This window comes from Myxocyprinus asiaticus, chromosome 24 (assembly GCF_019703515.2).
Source record: "Myxocyprinus asiaticus isolate MX2 ecotype Aquarium Trade chromosome 24, UBuf_Myxa_2, whole genome shotgun sequence".
Taxonomy (NCBI): Eukaryota; Metazoa; Chordata; class Actinopteri; order Cypriniformes; family Catostomidae; genus Myxocyprinus; species Myxocyprinus asiaticus.
Window position 1 is genome coordinate 18,179,163 of NC_059367.1, and position 23,864 is coordinate 18,203,026.

At 40.1% G+C, this 23,864-nt stretch overlaps 1 protein-coding gene across 1 annotated transcript in view; it reads right to left on the bottom strand.

The window, feature by feature from the left end:
• The window catches only part of LOC127415380 (IQ motif and SEC7 domain-containing protein 1), an 81,696-nt gene that overhangs the window by 15,439 nt on the left and 42,393 nt on the right, over window positions 1-23,864 (bottom strand). The window contains exons 4-10 of the mRNA XM_051654097.1: window positions 22,369-22,545; window positions 12,949-14,006; window positions 11,423-11,584; window positions 10,364-10,486; window positions 9,842-10,008; window positions 3,214-3,353; window positions 2,566-2,691 (exon numbers count right to left, since the gene is read on the bottom strand). Of these exons, the coding sequence (XP_051510057.1) occupies window positions 2,566-2,691; window positions 3,214-3,353; window positions 9,842-10,008; window positions 10,364-10,486; window positions 11,423-11,584; window positions 12,949-14,006; window positions 22,369-22,545 (1,953 nt within the window). The remainder of the gene's footprint in view (window positions 1-2,565; window positions 2,692-3,213; window positions 3,354-9,841; window positions 10,009-10,363; window positions 10,487-11,422; window positions 11,585-12,948; window positions 14,007-22,368; window positions 22,546-23,864) is intronic.

Below are 23,864 nucleotides of genomic sequence, written 5' to 3' on the forward strand. Positions count from 1 at the left end.
CTCTGTGGAGAGAGGAGAACCTTCCAGAAGAACAACAATCTCTGCAGCACTCCACCAATCAGGCCTGTATGGTAGAGTGGCCAGACGGAAGCCACTCCTCAGTATAAGGCACATGACAGCCCACCTGGAGTTTGCCAAAAGGCACCTGAAGGACTCTTAGACATGAGAAACAAAGATTGAACTCTTTGGCCTGAATGGCAAGCGTCATGTCTGGAGGAAACCAGGCACCGCTCATCACCTGGCCAATACCATCCCTACAGTGAAGCATGGCGGTGGCAGCATCATGCTGTGTGGATGTTTTTCAGCGGCAGGAACTGGGAGACTAGTCAGGATCGAGGGAAAGATGAATGCAGCAATGTACAGAGACATCCTTGATGAAAACCTGCTCCAGAGTGCTCTGGACCTCAAACTGGGGTGAAGGTTCATCTTCCAACAGGACAACGACCCTAAACACACAGCCAAGATAACAAAGGAGTGGCTCTGAGACAACTCTGTGAATGTCCTTGAGTGGCCCAGCCAGAGCCCAGACTTGAACCCGATTGAACATCTCTGGGGAGATCTGAAAATGGCTGTGTACCGACGCTCCCCATCAAACCTGATGGAGCTTGAGAGGTCCTGCAAAGAAGAATGGGAGAAACTGCCCAAAATTAGGTGTGCCAAGCTTGTAGCATCATACTCAAAAAGACTTGAGGCTGTAATTGGTGCCAAAGGTGCTTCAACAAAGTATTGAGCAAAGGCTGTGAATACTTATGTACATGTGATTTTTTTCGTTTTTTATTTTTAATAAATTTGCAACGATTTCAAACAAACTTCTTTCACATTGTCATTATGGGGTATTGTTTGTAGAATCTTGAGGAAAATAATGAATTTAATCCATTTTGGAATAAGGCTGTAACATAACAAAATGTGGAAAAAGTGAAGCGCTGTGAATACTTTCCAGATGCACTGTAGCATAGGCATCGGTAAATCGCATTCAGTTGACGTATGGTCAGTGGTAAAACCATACAGTTGACGTCACACGTTTACATACACCTTAGCCAAATACATTTAAACTCAATTTTGTTCACAATTCCTAACATTTAATTGTAGAAAACATTCCCTGTCTTAGGTCAGTTAGGATCACTACTTTATTTTAAGAATGTGAAATGTGAGAAAAATAGTAGAGAAAATGATTTATTTCAGCTTTTATTTCTTTCATCAAATTCACAGTGGGTAAGAAGTTTACACACACTTTGTTAGTATTTGTAGCATTGTCTTTACATTGTTTAACTTGGGTCAAATGTTTTGGGTTGCCTTCCACATTTTTCTCACAATACGTTGTTGGAATTTTGGCCCATTCCTCCAGACAGAACTGGTGTAACGGAGTCAGGTTTGTAGGCCTCCTTGCTCGTACACACTTTTTCAGTTCTGCCCACACATTTTTTATCGGATTGAGGTCCGGGCTTTGTGATGGCCACTCTAATAGCTTGACTTTGTTGTCCTTAAGCCATTTTGCCACAACTTTGGAGGTATGCTTGGGGTCACTGTCCATTTGGAAGACCCATTTGTGACTGAGCTTTAACTTCATGGCTGATGTCTTGAGATGTTGCTTCAATATATCCAAATAATTTTTTTCCCTCACGAAGCCATCTATTTTGTGAAGTGCACCAGTCCCATGTGTGGCAAAGCACCCCCACAACATGATGCTGCCACCCCCATGCTTCAGGGTTGGGATGGTGTTCTTCGGCTTTCAAGCCTCACCCTTTTTCCTCCAAACATAACGATGGTCATTATGGCTGAAAAGTTCAAACTATAGTTTGCTAATATTAAATCTGTGGAGTGGTTTAAAAATGAGATTTAATGACTTCAACCAAAGTGTATGTAAACTTCTGACTGTAAATTAACACATTGGGGGCAGGTGCGTAAACAATACAATGGAGGAAGAAATAAAGAGCCCACACACTGTCGTATAGCTTTTACATCTGCAATATCTTACAGCATTTCGGTCAAAGACCTTCTTCAGGCATCCTATCAACTTCTTTGAAGATTGTTCTTGTTGCAAGTGAAGTATCACTGCACAGTCTTAGATTTACTCAAGAAGTTTCTCCAATGATGAGCTCAACTGAACCAGAGAAGGACATCCTCCTGTGACCTGTCGGCATGAACTGAAATTTTTTTACCCTAAAGCTTCATGTCAAACCATTTGTATTGACCTTGGACTGTTTAATTCACAAAAGAACCTCTGACACCCATTGACCTCTATAGAAGTTTAACTCCTCTATAATTTACTTTTGTGTTCCAAACCCAGAAATGTGAAAAGAGTTCATTACGGTAATTCCAACATGACAAGAACACACCATAATTCCAGGAAGTGACATTATTCCAAACTAAAATGTCATACTGTTCAAAAGCATTACATAGAGAGATTTAGCTGCCTCTTGCAGAGTCCTGGGATCAGTAATGCATGTCACAAGAGGGTAAATGATAAACTCTATCAAATAAAGATTCAGACCACATATTTTTACATATTTTTTCAAGGCTGCTGCATCTGTATGCAGTAAAAGCGCTGAAATGAGGAAGACTTACCACCAGTAGATCATTAAAGAGGAAGACCTCCCGCTGGTGAACTCCACTCCTCTGTGGTCGATTGGGGTCAGGGACTTCATATAGCTGACAGCAGCATACTAGCCTGCGATGTGGCAGAGAAAGCACCTAAACAAACACACAGCACATCAAAACATGTAAATTCAGTTGGCTACTGAGTTCACATATGCTAAACAACAAAAATATGTTCTCCAGTACAAACTGAATTCAAGATCAAAGTTCCTTTGCATTTTGTTAAAGCGATCCCCCCTAAAATGCAAATTCTGTTATTTACACACCTTCATGTTGTTCCAAACCTGTATGACTTTCTTTCTTCAGTAGAAGACAAAAGGAGATGTTAGGCAGAATGGTTCGGTGAATGTCTCAGTCATTTACTTTCATTGTATGGAAAAAAGATGCAGTGAGTAAATGATGAGATTAATATACAGCCTAACATCTCAGTTTGTGTTCTACGAAGAACAGAAAGTTATACGGGTTTTGAACAATATGGAGGTGAGTAAATGATGACAGAAATACATTTTTGGGGTGAACAGTACCTTTAACTATAAGCGTGGGAAAAATATGGGGTTTCAACTATAAGTATGACATGCATGAGCAAATCACGGGTTGTGTGAGTTGCATTTAACTCACAGGTTTCTTGCCCACAATGACCCTCTCAACAGCCTGTACTTGAGACACGTGGTCATCGTTTGTCCTGAGTTCCCATTTCTGAATGCGCTGGTAGATTCCGACTAACATATCCCTGGGAATATCCTGTCCATTGTCCACTCCTATTGATGAAAAGTGGCAAAAAAAAAAAAAAAAAAAAAAAAGGAAACTGGCTATAAAAAAGCAACTTGTATTATCTTTGATTAGACTGCAAAATCAGGCCATGTCCACACTAATAAGTTTTTGGTTGAAAACTCTGATTTCCAATTTCTAACATCATAATTTTCCAAACTATACGGAACTAGAGAGCATTTTCAAAAGTCTTCGTTTTCAATCAAGATGGTGGCCCATGTTGTTGCATTGTTGAGCCTGCTATCCACTTTGATAAGGTTGTTAAAGATAAATGTTACTTTGTACAACCTTCACATTGCATTCCTTTAAAGGCGAAGGGAAGTTTCATCAGAATTGCTGTCCGGTGGCGGAACATGAGGACAATTGTGTTTCAGAACATAGGCTACATGGAAATGACGCAGGGCCACGCTTCTTACGTTTTTTCGCATGTCCTTTAAAGGGAATTAAGCGTTTTCAGACTAGAGGTGGGTGATATGACCAAAATCTATGAAAGCCCTGAACCACAGGGTGAAAAAAACTTTTTTTAGGTGCCTTCATGAACCAATTTCTCTCAAAAAAATATTCTCTCAATTTCTTTTTCTCTCTCAATTGTATTTATTTTTTTCTCCTCAAGAGGCAACACATGAAATTTTATTTATTTATTTATTTATTTATTTTTTTTGCTTGCTAGCTAATAATTAGCATGCAGTAACAACTTTGGCCACCAAGTGCCAATATCAGTGAGCATGAAATCTTACAAGGTGACAGATAACAGCTATGGTACTTGATTTATAGTTGTATAATACTCTAACAAAAGGGTCTTCAAGAGGGAGTCCGCGGTGGTCCACAAATTACTGTTTGATCCAAAACCGGCAATCGTAATAATCACTCGCACGTGAGTGAGAGATAGTACCACCGCTTCCTATACACATATTATGCAGTAGGGCACCAATTCCCTAGGGGGCACCAGAAACTTCACCGGCTGCCCTTACTCGCATGTTATACGTCATTCAAGGACCCGGTAGTAGTCGCGGAACACAAATGATCGCCTCATGCTCGCACTTTATTCTCACGCTCGCACATCCCTGTCGAGAAAGGAGTATGTATTTTAGTCCATCCACATTCTGAAGCCCCTCGAACCTGCATGCCAAATCTTCCTATTGCAGTAATCCTTCCTCTTATTCGTGCATCCCGTTTTATTTTGTTATGAACTAAATGGAATGCCGAACATTGTTAAAGTTTGACGAAATTAGAAAATAAAAACAGTCAGCATCTGGTGTGGAAACCAGCTGCATTAAGTACTGCAGTGCATCTCCTCCTCATGGACTGCACCAAATTTGCCAGTTCTTGCTGTGAGATGTTACCCCACTCTTCCACCAAGGCACTTTTCCTCGGGGAATGGCCCTAGCCCTCACCCTCCGATCCAACAGGTCCCAGACGTGCTCAATGGGATTGAGATCCGGGCTCTTCGCTGGCCATGGCTGACATTCCTGTCTTGCAGGAAATCACGCACAGAACGAGCAGTATGGCTGGTGGCATTGTCATGCTGGAGGGTCATATCAGGATGAGCCTGCAGGAAGGGTACCACATGAGGGAGGAGGATGTCTTCCCTATAACGCACAGCATTGAGATTGCCTGCAATGACAATAAGCTCAGTCCGATGATGCTGTAACACACCGCCCCAGACCATGACGGACCCTCCACCTCCAAATTGATCCTGCTCCAGAGCACACGCCTTGGTGTAACGCTCATTCCTTCGACGATAAACATGAGTCCAATCATCACCCCTGGTGAGACAAAACCCCTGGTGAGAAGAGCACTTTTTGCCAGTCCTGTCTGGTCCAGCGAAGGTGCGTTTGTGCCCATAGGCGACGTTGTTGCCGGTGATGTCTGGTAAGGACCTGCCTTACGACAGGCCTACAAGCCCTCAGTCCAGCCTCTCTCAGCCTATTGCGGACAGTCTGAGCACTGATGGAGGGATTGTGTGTTCCTGGTGTAACTTGGGCAGTTGTTGTTGCCATCCTGTACCTGTCCCGCAGGTGTGATATTTGGATGTACCGATCAAGTTCAGGTGTTGTTACATGTGGTCTGCCACTGCAAGGATGACCAGCTGTCTTTCCTGTCTCCCTGTAGTGCTGTCTTTGGCGTCTCACAGTATGGACATTGCAATTTATTGCCCTGGATACATCTGCAGTCCTCATGCCTCCATGTAGCATGCCTAAGGCACATTCACGCAGATGAGCAGGGACCCTGGGCATCTTTCTTTTGGTGTTTTTCAAAGTCAGTAGAAATGTCTCTTTAGTGTCCTAAGTTTTTATAACTGTGACCTTAATTGCCTACCGTTTGTATGCTGTTCGTGTCTTAATGACCGTTCCACGGGAAAACATTGTTTAAACCCTTTACAATAAAGATCTGTAAAGTTATTTGGATTTTTACTAAATTATCTTTAAAATACAGTGTCCTGAAAAAGGGACATTTCTTTTTTTGCTGAGTTTAGTTACCACTGAGATTATCAAGCTGCCATAGGCTACACTGACGGTGACTGTCAAATCAACATAATTAAAGGTGCATGCAGTCATTCGTCCTCATTACAACGTTTTCCTCCTACAGAAATTAACTGTAATTTTGAAACGTATGTATAAAATCGATCATTAACATGAGATGAAGACTCAAGGTATAGGCCTATCATAACCTTATAAAAGTTTTTTTATTCTGCATGGACAGTATGTCTTTCTGTTTGTCTATTATATATATATATATATATATATATATATATATATATATATATATATATATATATATATAATTGTAGGGGGTGTGGCACAGTGATTAAAAAGGAAAATTAAAAAATAGCACTTCACGTCAGGTTGCAGACCTCTGCTATACTTAATTTAATGATTATTTTAATGGCTTTGCAATGTAAACATCATCAAATATGTACATACAATAATATGGTACCATACACGTTTTTATAGGCATAAAATGCAACACTCAATTTTCAGACAATATGCAACAGGGTTCCCTGCTCCGTCTCTCTACATACCAAGGGGTTCTTGGCCTGAAAATGGTCGAAGACGCCTGCTCTAACAAGAATGTTTTGCAAATATTAATCAAGGAAAGTAACATATAATGTTTGAGAGTCTTCTAATACATGAAATCCCACAATTAAATGAATATACTTCAGGTTACATATGTTTCACAGCTGTCATCTATCACCTTGTAAGATTTCATGGTTACTGATAGTGGCACCTGGTGGCCGAGGTTGGAACCGCATGCTGCTTGTTAGCTAGCAAGCAAAAAAAAAAAAAAAAAATAGTTTCTCATTCCTTTAAAGGCAAAGGGAAGTTTCATCAGAATTGCTGTCCAGTGGCGGAACATGAGGCCAGGCCCACCCAATCACAGTGCACAATTATGTCTAATTTAACATTACTGTGAAACCAACATGGGTACAATATCTAGCCGGCCAATCAGCTCCAGCTGTTCAATTAAGACACCTCAAATGAGCTATTGTGACCAATAAAATCAAATGAATGAATGTCGGATGCTAAACAAAGTACATTATTTCAATTTCTCAAATGAAAATGAACAGACAAGGAGAAAGAAGAGGATACAATCACACCTCACCCTTCTCCATCGACAGCCGCAGCTGTAATTAAAAACGAAAGATGCGACTGTTCCACCTGTTGATTGCATGTGCATGCATGGAAATATACAAAAGCTTAATGTGGCTCCCCTCTCCCACCCATCCCCTGCAAATGCAGGTACACCACAGCCTACTATTACCATAGAGTCGGGTATGCCTGCTGAGCTGCTAACCCCATCAGACTTGTCAGCGATTGATGAGCCTCCGACCCAGCTGCATTTAAAATCATTCCCTACAACAAAGACTGTGACAGGTAAAAGATATATTCACAAAGGTGTGATTAAGGAGAGGGCTGTTGGCTTTCTAGAAACAAGAGAACCTGACTGTAAAAATACTGGAACCTCTGGAGTTGGATCCTGCATTGTGTGTTGGGTTTAGTTTAGATTTATCAATTACGGACTCCATTGATCTTATCGAGTGCCTTAAGAAAAGATTTGAAGAATTCAGAAACACAAATAATGACTTTGACTGAGTATTAAATTTAACTGAAGATATTATTTCAAAAAATGACATAACAGCATGGGACGTAACAGTGTCACGAAAGAGAAAATTGCCGATACGGTTAAGCAGTTCTGCTGTTGAGTCAACGTTAGGCAAAACTTTTCCAGTCTGTATATTTTATTATGTTGGCTGTTGAATAATTGGCAATATGTAATGTATCATTCTGTTCTGTTGTATGTAAACTGATGCTTACTGAAGTCTTATCTATTTGTTGGACTCTACAGTAATTCCACAAAAATACAATTTATAAGAATAGTCTTCTTTATTTTAGGCAATATGTACACTACCGTTCAAAAGTTTAGGGTCACTTACTTATTCTTTCTTTCTTTATTTTTTTATTTTTTCCACATTTTAGAATAATAGTAAAGTCATCACAACTATGGAATAATAGAAATGGAAATATGGGAATTATGTTGTGACTAAAAAAATCCAAAATAAATAAAAACTGTGTTATATTTTAGCATCTTCAAAGTGGCCACACTTTGCCTAGATTTTGCAGAAATGTACTCTTGGCATTTTCTTAACCATCTTCTTGAGGTATCACCCTGGGATGCTTTTACACAGTATTGAAGGAGTTCCCATCTATATGCTGGGCACTTAGTGGCTATTTTTCTTAATTATTCGGTCCAAGTCATCAAATTCAAAAACTTTTTTTTAAATAAAATGTTAGTTTTGTAATTAAATTAATATGTTGGCACAATTATATTTTTGTCTACAAAATTAATTTAAAACATTTAAGCATATGCCTTCAGATCAAAAGATCTTTAAGATCATGAGAAACATTTCAGGCAAGTGACCCCAAACTTTTGAACGGTAGTGTACATGTATATATTTGTATATTATATATTTCTATTGCTGATGCTTACTTTGGTCATATCTCTTAACCGCATTGTACAGTAATTCTACAGAAATAAAATTAAATTTACAATTACACAATTTAAAATGAGGAGAACCCCCCCCCCCCAAAAAAATACATACATAAATTTAGTAAAAAAAAAAAAAAAAAAAAAAAACATTTTAAAAAGAGAAAAAAAAAAAATTGAGAGAGAAAAATATTTGTAGGACATAGGCTCAGGAAGGCACTAAGACACCAAAACAAATAACTGCCACCTAAGTGAATTTTTTTTTTCACAGTGCGGTTCAGGGCTTCCGTAAAAATCTTATATCATGATATAAGCAGTTTTTTATTAAGATAAAAATTAAAAAAAATAAAAAATTCTGATTTTTTTTTTTGAAATATTAAATCATTTTGTAATGCCTTTTTGGATAATCCAGTCAGTGAATTAAATACTTTATAATATTTAATGTAATTATGTAGTTGCATATCATGTATACATTGGATATACAAGTTATTTTTGATCATCTAAGCATCTGGAACATGATGAATTTGACAGGTTTTGTTTTCCTTTAAAAAAATCAAACTTAACTAACTTGATCTAATTAACACCTTATTTCTATAGTCCTACTTAGCTTCTGACTGTACATGAATACAGCACCTTGTGTTTCTTTGCCCACTTTAACCTTTTCTTTTTGTTTTTCTGTTTCAAAAGTGGATTTTTCTTTGCAATTCTTCCCATATGGCCTGCACCCCTGAGTCTTCTCTTTACTGTTGTACATGAAACTGGTGTTGAGCAGGTAGAATTCAATGAAGCTGTCAGCTGAGGACATGTGAGACGTCTATTTCTCAAACTAGAGACTCTGATGTACTTATCCTCTTGTTTAGTTGTACATCTGGCCTTCCACATCTCTTTCTGTCCTTGTTAGAGCCAGTTGTCCTTTGTCTTTGAAGACTGGTGTGTACACCTTTGTATGAAATCTTCAGTTTTTTGGCAATTTCAAGTATTGTATAGCCTTCATTCCTCAAAACAATGATTGACTTACGAGTTTCTAGAGAAAGCTGTTTCTTTTTTGCCATTTTTGACCTAATATTATCATATTAAGACATGCCAGTCTATTGCATACTGTGGCAACTCAAAAACAAACACAAAGACAATGTTAAGCTTCATTTAACGAACCAAATAGCTTTCAACTGTGTTTGATATAATGGCAAGTGATTTTCTAATATCAAATTAGCAATTTAGCATGATTACTCAAGGATAAGCTGTTGGAGTGATGGCTGCTGGAAATAGGGCCCATCTAGTTTTGATCGAAAATTACTTTTTTCAAATAGTGATGGTGCTGTTTTTTACATCAGTAATGTCTTGACTACACTTTGTGATCAGTTGAATGCCACTTTGGTGAATTAAAGTACCAATTTCCTTCCGAAACAGCATAATCTGTACATTATTCCAAACTTTTGGCCGCCAGTGTATTTTATTTTTATTTTTAAGAAGGAACATGCGTGGAGTGGGTCACCTCTCAGGTTCTTGATAAAATCTTCCAGCTTCATCTTTCTCTCAGCTTTGACATTGGGACTGTACATGTCTGTATTAAGTAGGATGATGGCAAAGGCCAGGATGAAGATAGTATCAGGATTCTGAAACTGACGGACGAGTGCAGGGTTGCACACACAGTATCTCTGACTGTGAGAAAAAAAGAGTAAGGCACACTGTAAAAAATACATTTAAACTTGATTTTACCAAGTTAGTCCTTTGAGATTATAATCTCTTTTTTTAAGAGAGACCTGGCCGAAATATCAGCATAAAACATTAAAACAAAACTAAACACAATAAACATTAAAACAAGGGACATATGAAAGGGCAAAATGTGACTAAATACACATTAAAACACTGACAGTGTTCAAATTGTCTATTTATAAAGTCTTTGATATTAGTCCTAAAACCATTTAAAGACAATATAGTTTGTAATTTGGAAGTCTTTTGAAGAAAAAAAAAGAAAGAACAAAAGATGAGAGAGAAAGAAAAAAGGAGAGGGTACCTGAAGGCCTCTACCAGTCTCTCCACTTTCTGGGCTTCCCCTTGAACTTTAATCTGAGCCTGAAACTTCCTCAAGGCATCATCCAGATCCATGCCTGAGAAATCCATTTCATCCAACACACAGCTGAAAGAAGAAAAAAACAAACAAACAAACAAAAAGAAAAAAACACAAAAACAATTCAAACTTAACAAAACCTAAAACACAAGGACAACCGAACATTCTGAGGTCACATGCTAAATGTAATCAATTTCTGATGCCATGGGGCACTATAACTTAAGAAAATACTATTTCTGCATCTGTGATCAAAACAGTTGAAATATGACACCAATACAAACGTGTCCTCTGCATTCACATGATCTATTTTTTAAATCTGGTTATTTTGGACATGCTCACCAGGATAGTTTGATGACACGTGACAAATGTAATCAATTTCTGTTGTCAACAACACTTTAAAATGATCAGTCAATTCAACAGTGAAGGACAGATGCAGGATGTAGTACCAATTTTGTCCACTAGAGACACTTGATAAGTAACCCTTGAGAGTCTTTAAACCCTTCATTGTGTTCCATTTACTAGGCTGTCTGTGTGTAATAATGTTTAACTGTGTGCATAAATAATAACAGAAATAAGTAATATCTAGCCACAGTCTTTCAATGTGTATCAGAAAAATAATAATAATGTACTAATAGCTATATTTATCTAATTTGCCAGATGCATTCCAATAGTCAAATGTTCAACATTCTGATGACATAATAGCCTGTATAAGCCATAGGTTCTTATTTACAGTAGCGGTATATTGGATTTTTGAAAGAAAGGAAGAAACAAACAAACAAAGACAGAAGAAACAAAGAAGCAATGTAAAAATGACTAACTTGCCTGACCACTTCTATTTTCATTTATCAGCTTTTCTCTAAATTAATCTGCGAACTTATGTTCTTTGTTCAGATGTTTTTTAGCCAGCATCTGGCTTTTTTGCCTCCAGGCTGTTGTGAGCATGGATACTCAGTCTACACAGTCTGCCAATGCAAGTCAGGCAGACAGAAAAACATCAGTACTTACTCTAACACATCCTTATTGAACTGTTTTTGTCGGTTTCCCAGAAACTCCCCAATCATTTGTCTACTCAGGCCTTTTCTCTCTAGAATGAAGCGTGCAATGCCCACAGGTGTATCTGATACAAAGCCTCTCTCTATCAAATACTGGATTCCCTTCTCTGGTTTCCTGGAAGAGAAGTGAGAAAGCAAGAAAGGTAAAGAAAAATAAGGTCCCAGGTTCAAGTCCCAGCTCAACTGGGCCTTTCTGTGTGGGGTCTGCATGTTCTCCCCATGGGTTTCCTCCAGGTGCTCTGATTTCCCCCACAAGTCCAAAAATATGCAGATTAAGTGAACCGGAGACTATAAATTGCCCCATAGGTGTGAGTAATCCAATTTTAGATACAAATTTTGTCTTTAGTTTAACCACCTTGTCTTTTATTGGTTTGTCATTTGATCTCAAAATTCATTTGATTTCTCAGTTTCATTTGCTCATATGTTTATTTTTCTAAAGTGTATTTTTAAAAGTTCTAAAAGTGCTAAATCATTCATAACACATCAATCTTGCATCATGAAACATTACAGTTACTTTTCATTATCAATTATCCTTGATTTATAATAGAGGGACATGTTAAAATAACAGTACCCCCATACATCCTCTGTAATCTTTCACACAGGTATTAGGCAAATAATCAAATAACAAGTTAATAGAAATCAATCTGGGCTCTTCATGTCTTGAATACTAGGATATGAACATGATATAACAGAAGTAATAAACTATATCATGTCATTCTGTGTAACATTTTCTTTTGTGTTCCACAGAGGACAGAAAGTCATATGGGTTTGGAACAACATCAGGATGAATAAATTTATAGATGGGTAGCTGACATATATGTTCATCGACCTGTTTTTCAACATCAAGATTTTATATGTACGCATACAGAGAAGTGTATATTTTACAGAAGGTTCTGTAACTGGTTACCATTCTGTCTTCATTTACTCACTCTGATGATGCTTCAAATCCACATGACTTTCTTCCGTGGAACACAAAAGAAGATGTTAGGCAATATGCTAGTCAAATTCACCATTAACTTTCATAGCATCTTTTTTCCATATAATGAAAGTGAACTGTTACTGTCATTCTGTGTAACATTTTCTTTTGTGTTCCACGGAGGACAGAAATTCAAATGGGTTTGGAACAACATCAGGATGAGTAAACAATGACAGAATTTCAATTTTTGGGTGAAATGAACATTTAATTTATGTTTTTGCTTTTTTCGCTTAAACAGTCCAGTCATGAAACAAATGAAGTACAAAAACTCCATGAAGTCATTCAATTAATTAGAAAAAAGGCATGTTATATAAAATTTGCATGTTATAAAAAAATTAGAAATTTTAGTTTTAAAATAGCTTTATAGGAAGTATAGCATGTCAGGACACTGTTGTCACTGCTTAAAAATTCAACTTAAAATGCCAACTACCCAGATATGACACATCAAACTGTCAATCTTATTACTAGACTGATATGGGTGCATTCTTGTGAGCATCTCTTACTTGTTAAAGAGGTTTAGTCCAATGCGGTACTGCCTCCTCTGCACCACGTCATTGTTAAAAGCTGGAGAGTCCCAACTGTGCCGGCTCTCTCTCTGATAAGTCTGTTTTCCTAGCGGAGGCAGTGGCTCTCTCAGACTGTCCCGGGAAGAAGAGCCTGAGCTGCAGTTGATGGTCTCGTTAGAGTTGGTGGTGGAGTTTAGCGAGTCGTTATCGCCATCTGAATGTTCCAGGCCAGTAGGGGGCAGCGGCGCAGATGATGAGGAAGAGAGTGGCGTGAGTGGAGGCTGGGTGGGGGAGGGGGATGTGGGGTCTGGGTAGGGGTGATGGATGTGTGGTAAAGGGTGGTGGTGCATTGGATGGTGAAGGTGTGGGTGATGGTGGTGGTACATTATGGTATGGTGTGGTAGGTGCGTAGGTAAAGGCGAATGAATGGGGCGGCCTGGAGGTCGCGTCTGGCCCTGTGCCGCACAGGGATTGGGCGAGCGAGGGACAGGGTTGTGTTTGAGAGTTCCTTGGGGCGATCCACCACCCGCAGGCTCCTGCTCGTATAGCAGCTGTCTGCTGAGGGAGCCACGGTCTGAGCGGTCACTCATGTCGACCGAGCTGTCGCTGGGCGGCTCTATGGTAAGAACAGGGAGGTGGGACCCACGTAAGCGGTAATCTCGGCATTCCGTGCACGGCGTGCTACGCCGGCTGTTATTGCTCCCGCCACCCTCCGTGTCCCGACTGTCCTCACGACCTCCGACCCCCCTGCTGATGCCCCAGTACTCCGTGTCCGTGCTGGAGGGAACCCGCTCAATCGACAGCGGTGAACACGGAATGCCATCATCCATATAAAGCGTGACATCACTGTACGAGGTGACTGTGCTGTCTTCATGCATGACTCCTAGTCGCTCTTGCTCTCCCAAGAAACCCCTGCGCAGGGTGGGTTTGCTGCTCCATGCACACTCACTGAAATCATCACCCTCATCACCGCCTCCCCTGCCACCATCCTGAGAGTCCCCTCGTCCTGACTGACATGTCAAAGTATCATCCATAGTGTCAGCCAGAGTCGTCACCTGAGTGAGGAAGCGCATATGAACATCCTGAGTTATTCCATCAGACCACACCCCGTTTTTTAATCTCAACGAAATAATTTGTTATTATAGTGATACGTTTGATAGATCACAGGGGAAAAAAATTACATCTCAAATTTCGGGTGTACTTTTCCCCACTTTTTAATTGAAACAGACTCACTTCTTAAATTTCTTTATTATACTAAATATTAAAAAATTACAGTTTTTTTTTAATACACTACAGTGCAGTGTTTCAAATATTTCAGTAAACATGTTTACACTTTATACTGATTATGCTTAATAAGCCGACAATGTTTGTGGTCATGTAAAATTCATTCTTTTTGGGGGTAAAGTCATATATATTAGGTCATAAATGGGTCATAACCATTTTCACTGGCTGAACTGTGTTACGTGAACTGGCAGTGTGTGACGGGCAGACCACTGTGTGCCTCGTAGCCAGCACACCAGGTCGACACGTAACCTCCCCCAACATAGTTATGAGTGTCGAATGGCCCTTTGGGGACAAGTCGACTACCCAAAAGATAGAGACAGGCTTACCCAGTCGTGGCCTCTTTTCCCCTTCTTTTTTCCACTCCCTAAAAAAGAAGGGGGATTATCCGACTGGGCCGCCAGGTCTAGTCGGGGGGTGTCCCTCCCAAGGGGACGACACCACGGAGACCACACCTCGCCCAAAGAGAGGGGGGATATTTAAGTGGAAAAACGTCACATGGTCTTTCTGACCATGTGGAGGGTCTTCAAGGTAGATCCTACCCAACTGGGGAGGAGTTACTACAAACATGGAGACTGGGGCAGAGGGGCTCTGCCCAAGGAAGACGCAGTTTGTCAACAGGGAAACGAATTAGCGGAAGATATAGATCGCATGGGGTTTGCCTTACAGGGAACCACCACATGCAGAGCACCTACCCCAGAACAGGACTCTTAGCATGTGTACTGAGCCGGCAGCGAGTCTCTCCGAAAACTCGAATGCCACAGGGCTCGGAGGAAGTCAACCAGGGAACATAGTTTGTGAACACTACTGGGAATTAATGGCGCACATCTTCAGCTCAAAAGAGGTGGAAGGCGCTATGTGCAAGTGATACACCCGGCCGGCTATCCCGGGCTTATCCGCTTGTATTGCGTGCCACTACCTGGGATGAAACCGGTTCCACCCAGAGGTTGTAGAACCTTGCAAAGGTGTTGGGTGTTGCCCAGCCTGCTGCTCTGCAAATGTCTGTTAGAAAGCTACACCCCTGGTAGAATGGGCTCATAGCCCTACCGGGGGCGGCATGTCCTTGGCGTGATATGCCATAGCTATGGCGTCAATGAGCCAGTGGGCAATCCTCTGCTTGGAGACAACGCTTCCTTTCCGCTGTGCACCAAAGAAGACAAAGAGCTGCTCAGAGATTCTAAAGCTCTGTGTGCGATCCAAATAGATGCGTAAAGCGTGCACCGGACACAGCAACGATAGGGCTGGGTCTGCCTCCTCCTGAGGCAGCGCTCGCAGGTTCACCACCTGATCCCTAAAAGGGGTTGTGGGAACATTGGGCACATAGCCCGGTCGGGGTCTCAGGATCACGTGAGAGTAGCCCGGACCGAACTCCAGGCACTTTTTGCTGACAGAGAATGCTTGCAGGTCTCCTACCCTCTTGATGGAAGTGAGCGCAGTCAGGAAGGCAGTCTTCAAGGAGAGTGCCTTAAGCTCAGCTGACTGCAAAGGCTCAAAGGGGGCTCTCTGTAGACCCTGAAGAACTACAAAGAGGTCCCATGTGGGAATGAGGTGCGGTCTGGAGGGGTTCAGCCTCTTGGCGCCTCTTAGGAAACTGATGATCAAGTTGTGCTTCCCTAAGGACTTACCGTCGACTGCGTCATGGTGTGCTGCTATGGCGGCAACGTACACCTTCAAGGTGGAAGGGGACAGCCTCCCTTCCAACCTCTTCAGCAGGAAGGAAAGCACTGATCAGACTGCGCATCTCTGGGGGTCTTCCTGTCGGGAAGAACACCACTTACAGACGCCACTTTAAGGCAAACAGGCGCCTCGTAGAGGGGCCCTAGCCTGAGTGATCGTGTCTACCACCGCGGGTCCAGGGACCAGACATGGAGATTCTAGAGGTCTGGTCGCGGGTGCCAGATGGTGCCCCGTCACTGAGAAAGTCGCGAGGAGCGTGAGGTCCGAGAACCACGTCTGGGTGGGCCAGTAGGGTGCTACCTGGAGGACCGGCTCCTCGTCCTCCCTCACCTTGCACAGGGTCTGTGCAAGTAGGCTCACTGGGGGAAACGCATATTTGCACAGGCCAGGGGGCCAGCTGTGTGCCAGTGCGTCTATGCCGAGGGGGGCCTCGGTCAGGGTGTACCAGAGCGAGCAGTGGGAGGATTCTTGGGAGGCGAACAGGTGCACCTGTGCCTGTCCGAATCGACTCCAAATCAGCTGGACCACCTGAGGGTGGAGTCTCCACTCTCCCCTGAAGGTAACCTGCCGTGACAGCGCGTCCGCTGTAGTGATGAGGTTGCCCGGGATGTGAGTGGCTCGCAGTGACTTGAAGTGCTGCTGACTCCAGAGGAGGAGACGGCGGGCGAGTTGTGACATACAACGAGAGCGCAGACCGCCTTGGCAGTTGACATATGCAACCGTTGCCGTGTTGTCTGTCCGAACTAACACGTGCTTGCCCTGGATCAACGGCCGAAACCTCCGCAGGGCGAGCAGAATTGCCAACAACTCGAGGCAGTTGATGTGCCAATGCAGTCGTGGGCCCATCCACAAGCCGGTGGCTGTGTGCCCGTTGCAAACAGCGCCCCAGCCCGTTCTAGGGGAACACCTGCCCGTAGAAACGAGAGGTCGGTCCAAGGGCTGAAAAGACATTGACAGACCGATGTGATGACCACGCGATGTGTCCCGCAGTGCCATGCCCATCTCGGGACTCGTGTCTGAAGCCAGTGCCGAAGCGGTCTCATATGCATCAACCCGAGCGGGGTGGCCAAAAAAAAAGACGTTCCGTGTGTGCCGCTCTTTTAGAGAAATATACTCTTTTAAAGAAATATACTCTTATTTCTGCCGAAGCGCCCAGGGGCATTCTCTGCAGTGCACCAGTGCAGAGGAGGGAGAAGCCGCTGAAATGCACTGTCAGATCCAGCAAAGGTGAATGAACAGTCGTGGGAATTCAACTCAGTGAGCATGACCGTGAGAGAATCTGAATGAGTGGTTGCATACCAGCTCCTTTTATACCCGTATGTCTGGGGGAGTGGCATGCAAATACCACTCGCCAATTTTCACTGGACTTTTATCAAAGACCAGAGGTGTCTCGGGCTCCCAAGAGTGACCCCTAGTGTCACTACATCGACACAACGTCGAGTGAGTGACAGATAGGGAACTGTGTTCCTGAATTAGTTCATTACTGTTTGTAGCGCGGAGGAGGGCGGGGCCAGGCCAGAATGGCACACACCCGGACCACAATCAGCGAGGTATAAAGGCGACTGGAGAGGGCAGCTCGAAAGAGAAAGAATTACGGGCAGCTGCCCTGTACGTGTTTGTGTGTGTCTTTTTGTTTAAGTTTATCATTAAACCTTATTTATATTGTCATCCGGTTCACACCTCCTCCTTTCCCTTATAACCCCATTACACTGTTCTATGCATCAGTAAATAAAGACAGTGACTGAATGGTCAACTTCACATTGTTCCTCTTTAGTAGCATGAAAAACAACTGTTATATACTATATTGATGTTATATACAGAAAGTGAGCAAAGAACACTCCCTTTATAATTACTGAAGCTGTCAATCACTTCAGTTCAGCGTAAACTCACTGACTGAGTTCTGCACTCTCACCAAAACTCCCGTTATAATATATACACTGCACAAAAAGCTTCTTATTTACATAGTTTCTACACTTTGTTGTTTATAATGAGATCATTCACGAGAGTGTAGCAGCAGAACTCTGTTAGCGCGTGCTAAGCGGATTTCTTCTGTGCCGGTGCGTGGGCAATGAATCAATTATTTCAAACTGTTCTTTTCAATTATTGTGATTGTTTTACATCAGCATTTGTATTTCTTTATTTCGCTCATAGATGGTCAGTGTTATTGTCAGTAAAGAACATTCTGTTTATGCGTAGCTGTTTTAATAGTATAATTTTCCAACAATAGTTTTCAATTAAGTCTCTCGGTCTCTCGGTTGAACTTTGATTAGCAAAGATGAATGTGGCATTTAATGTTAACATGTTAATCAGCCATCTGTGTTTTGAGAGTTCATTTATTATGCAAATTTGGAATTTGGAATTGTACATAATTTTGTACCAATCCTAAAGCAATCAGGTAAGTATCCACTAGAATACATTAAGATCCTATTGGATAAACTGAAATTTTATAATTCCTTTAACATTCTATTAGCATTCCTTTAGGATTATTTTCTTGTTTTTAAAAATTATGCCTATAATAAGAGCTATATATGACATTATCTTACTTTTATTATGGTAGAAGAATAAACTGCTTTGTGACACCTAGGGCATTTGGGTTACGAAAGGCATCTTGTAAAATGGGACTGTTTTTTCTATATAGCTGTCTGGATAATGTCAGAGCCTGCAGTGGTAAAATTTGCATTTGAAAACTTTGAAGATGATTCTTCAAATATAAATTCAGCATCTTGGTTCATTAAAATGTACTGCTTGGTTCTTGACAGGACTTGATCTTGGGGATAGGTCTTGATCTGGATCTGGGTCTTGATGGGTCTAGTCTTGGTCTGGGTCTTGGTCTCTGTCTGGGTCTCGAGGGGTCTTGTCTTGGTCTGGGTCTTGGTTGGTCTGTTCTTGACCACACCTCTGATATAAACGCACTGAATAATCATAACTGGCTTTCTGTGCTTGTTTCTTCTATGCTTTTTATTTTATCTTTCTTGTTTGTAATGTTGTTTATTTGAATATGAAAGATAGTTGTATATATAATATAGAATGGTGTATATATATATATATATATATATATATATATATATATATATATATACACTACCGTTCAAAAGTTTGGGGTCACTTGCCTGAAATCTTTCTCATGATCTTAAAAATATTTTGATCTGAAGGCGTATGCTTAAATGTTTGAAATTAGTTTTGTAGACAAAAATATAATTGTGCCAACATATTAATTTATTTAATTACAAAACTTAAATTTTATTTAAAAAAAAAAAGTTTTTGAAATGGATGACTTGGACCGAATAATTAAGAAAAGCAGCTACTAAGTGCCCAGCATATAGATGGGAACTCCTTCAATACTGTTTAAAAAGCATCCCAGGCTGATACTTCAAGAAGATGATTGAGAAAATGCCAAGAGTACATTTCTGCAAAATCTAGGCAAAGTGTGGCCACTTTGAAGATGTTAAAATATAACATAATTTTGATTCCCATATTTTCATTTCTATTATTCCATAGTTGTGATGACTTTACTATTATTCTAAAATGTGAAAAAAAAAAAAAAATAATAATAATAAAAAATAAATAAATAAAGAATGAGTAAGTGACCCTAAACTTTTGAACGGTGGAATATATATTGGCCAGGCTGATTAATAGGCTGGTATTTGGTCATTTTGAGATTAGTGGCATTGGCCAATAACTGTGCCCGACTGGCCAATGAACTGCAGTGTTTATTTCTGTCTAATGTTTTGTTCCAAAATCCACCAACGGCCTTGTTGATGTATAATTTAATTAAAAAAATACAAATATTTCATTTAATCATTAATTTAATTATTTTTTTACATTTTGTCTTGAATATAGGGTCTAGATATTTGCATTGGCCATTAAAAAACAATTTTGGTTGTCCACTAGCCCACACTAGTCAGATGTGCTTGATGGTAGTTAAAGCTCTGGGGTGGTAAGACAAACATCACTCATCACTTAAATCTCCATTATGGGTGAGCATTGAACTGAAGATTGACTGGTTGAACCTAATGACCATTGTGCCTAAGTGCTAAGATTTTAATACCAGGTCACTCCAGTGAGACTGTCTCTGCAATTAGTGCACTCTAAATTGCTTTGGGGGAAAAGTGTCTGCTAAGTGACAAGTATTCCCTTAAAGTAATGCTGTTGCTTGTCATTCACCAAAGGTATAATGTAAATGTTGCATGAGTTACATATTGCCTGTATAATTTGTCTCACAGGCAAAATTTTAAGCTAATTTAAACCAAAGTGTAGTGCTTTACTGGTTGTTTAGATCAGTGTTACTATCAGAAATAATTAATAATTATTTCTGTAGTTACTAATTAATATTTAAATTAATCAATTGCATCTAACTCATTAAAACCTCATATGGGGCTCCAGTGTGTAGTGTGCTATGTTTAGGAGCAAGTTTGGTTATTAGCAAAGATAATTATTAATTATTAAAATCAATAGATTATTGATGAGAATCAATGTTAGCTTTTTTAAATCCTTTAAATCAACAATTATCAAAGATAATCGTTAATTGTTAACATCGATGAAACATTAATTAAAATTAACACTAGCTTATTGATCATTCAAATTCAATCATCAAAGATAATTATCAATTATCAAAAATCAATAGAATATTAATAAGGATTAACATTGACGGGGCACCACCCTGGAATTAAGGACTAATAACCAGATAGTAAAACAGTCTCAATATTAGATTGTTTTCTTAGGAAAATCGACATCCGAAGAATATCGATTTTCGGGAAAAAAAACAATGAATGAAGGTTTGAATCCAAGCACTGACATCCCGTCAGCATGACACAGGCGTATGCAAAACAAACCAAAACACTTCTCTTTGTAATATAAACAAAGTTTATTTATGCAGTAATATCAATTAATAATTAATACAATGCAGTCAATAAACTTCCGACTTACAACTACAAACTAAACAGTGATATGATTAGATATGGAAATAAAATAATCCTATAACACATAAGGTGTGTGTGTGCGACAGTGTGTGTGTGTGTGTGTGTGTGTGTAAGGAGGGACGCGCACAAAATGGCGGACGTGACTCTCGTGGAGAGTATGTCACGCGAGACTTCCGGCCAGGGAATATGACCGCGAATGGGGGCGGAGATGGCGTCTACCAGTTACCGCGTGTATCCGCTTGTATGATAGCTTAGGGACAAAGCTGGGCTTTAGCATTTAAGCTATCTACGAGCCAAAAATGCGTGCCAGAATGTTTGTGAGGGGTCGCGTGTGTGTATGTGTGCGTGTGTGGTTAGTACGAGAGAGAGAGAGAAGTGACAGCCCTAAAGCTGATTTCGCGATCGTGGGAGAGAAAGCAGCTGTTTAGTTCATCACTCAGAGACGCGGTGGACGGCTCGTAAACAGTCCCGCGTTATTTGACTCTTTAATGGATGAACTCAGTTGCAGTCTCACCCGCGATGGCGAAATTGCACAACAATCCAATTTGGTTGGACCACAATACAGCAAAACAAAATCGTGATAATTAATACCCTAGTATTAATAATGAGCGGACATGGCGATCCGTAAACTGTACAAGCAAAAAACTTGAAACACAAGAATAACACACTATAATATTCTATCTCTGCCCAGACGTAAACCTCTTACATGAATCGCATGAGGACACAGGTAGAATGTGTTTTCCTCTGAACTCAAAAATTTCGACTTGATTGAAGATGGAAGAGAAATCTTTAATCTCTTCACTTCTGTAGGCAAACGGATGAAGATGCGAATTGCTCGGCGGTCTCCTTCAGATCCGCTAGAGTGTTCGGTTGAACACAGAGTAATCTCAACTCGTCCAGCGAGATGGAGATTGTATGGCCACAGTTTCAAGTCGGACGTTACTTCCTTGTGCCACGAGGTTGCACCTGAGAGCAGCAAAGAGCTACGTCTATATTCGGTGAACAAAGTCGCTGGAAGTAAATCCCGGAAGCACTTCAGAGGTATTTCAACTCCTGATGATGTCATGTTTGAGGGATGTTCTGTTGTGTGCCTCATCCAATAGGAGTTGAGAGTTCGATCCTTTAGTGAGCAAGGCTTCATGGATTTGAAGTCTGTTTTGGACTCCCTTTGTTTGATTTTGCCGCAATTTTTATCAGTAAGATTTACGACTTGGAAGGTGGGGGCTTGAGTTAGGTTTTTACGACTGTAGGCCTGCCTTTGTCTTCTATCTGAATACATGAAAATACATCAAAAGTCTCTAAGACAAATCTAATTCAGCTTAAACCTATACACCTAATCTATACCTACTGGTCAAGATATCTGACCTACAACGAAATTAGATCTAAATCTTTAACAACTTTAATATAAAACGGAAAACACTATCCTAGCCCAATGTATGGCAAAATCTTAAATCTTAAATGCTATGCCGAATCAAAGCAGTTATCGCTGTTTTCAATACAATTTCCAAAACCCATTCCATGCATTTCACATATCACTCACCTGTTTGTTGAAGGCATCGTCTGCATGCGAGTACTCCTCCCTGTCTGAAGGACTGTGTGCAGGTGAATAAGCCTCATGCTGTGTGTCTGGGGTTCCCGGCTTGCCAGCTGTGCCCAGAGATGAGCTGTGATGACTGGTGTATCGACCTTGCTGCTGCTGAGGTGTTTGAGGCTGGATCTAAAGAAATTATAGAAAATAAAATTTTGATATAATTTTTTTATGTTTTCACAATGGTGAGTAGTATGATCTAGTGTGATAGTGCCAATTCACATCATATCTAAATTTTCAATCTGACAAACATTCATGTCAAGTTTGTGAAATGAAATGATGCATCTCTAAGAACTCAAAAGCCCTATTCGGACAGAACTAGTTTTCCCTGAGGAGGTTAGAGAAATTTGTACTTTGTGATTTTAATCCTGTCCAAATCAGACAAGTCTGTGTCTTTCTCACACAACCTCTGTAAAAATTCCAGAGCAAATTACCTACTGTTTTTCAGCTAACTCAGGGGTCCTCTGAGAAATCTAATCCCGTCCAAACGCGAATGTCTGTGATTGCTGATGTTGAATTTTCACAACGCTTCTCCTCATGTATTTTGACCTACATGAACTACCGTTAAGATCGTACTTATTCGTGCCAATCTTCTGCCTGCTACGTGCCTTTCCACTCGGATGTAGATTTTTTGCCCTCCGACAGAAAAAATAACAAAACAAAATTAACAAGGAGAGCCAAATTGCAGAAACCGCTAAGACTGGCCAATGTAATATCAGGTAAGATACTCACCTTAATTTTTCTGCTCATTTACATAATGTAATAATGATATAATTCACAGATAAGTATTGTTTATTTCATTGGGTTTATTATAAGCAGCTACTTCTATAAACTCATGCAAATTTTATTTTGATAGTCTTTTTTAAATATATAATTTATAATGTTTAATTAATAAATTACAATTCAATCAATAAATTAAATAATTATTTTAAATTAATTTCAAAATGACAAGTAATTTTAAATTTAATCAAGTTGAATTTTGATCAAGTTGAAAAGATATGTTAATTTTATCAACAAAATTATGTGTTAAGGCTTCTGTAACGCCTACATCTAAAACAGACAAACCCACCTTCCTAGTCCCGTCCGAATCAGTACATTAAATCTCAGGCGTCGGGTGATACTAATTGTAACCCAAACATTGTTTAGAAAACTAATCCCGTCCAAATAGGGCTAAAGACACACAAAAGTTTTTCATGTTGAAAAATCAGCATTAGACTTTAATTATTTAAAATATTATATACTTTTGTGACATAGTCACATTGTACAGATTTTGCCATCAAAAGTATGGAGAAATAATTTATTAAGTTGATATCTCTATTAAATAATGAATATTAACCAAGTATGTAATTCTAACCATGTTATGGCATTAAAATTACATACACACCACATAAAATGGCATAATAAATGTTACATAAAAGAATCATCTCCAGGCTGAAGCTGCCAGTCAT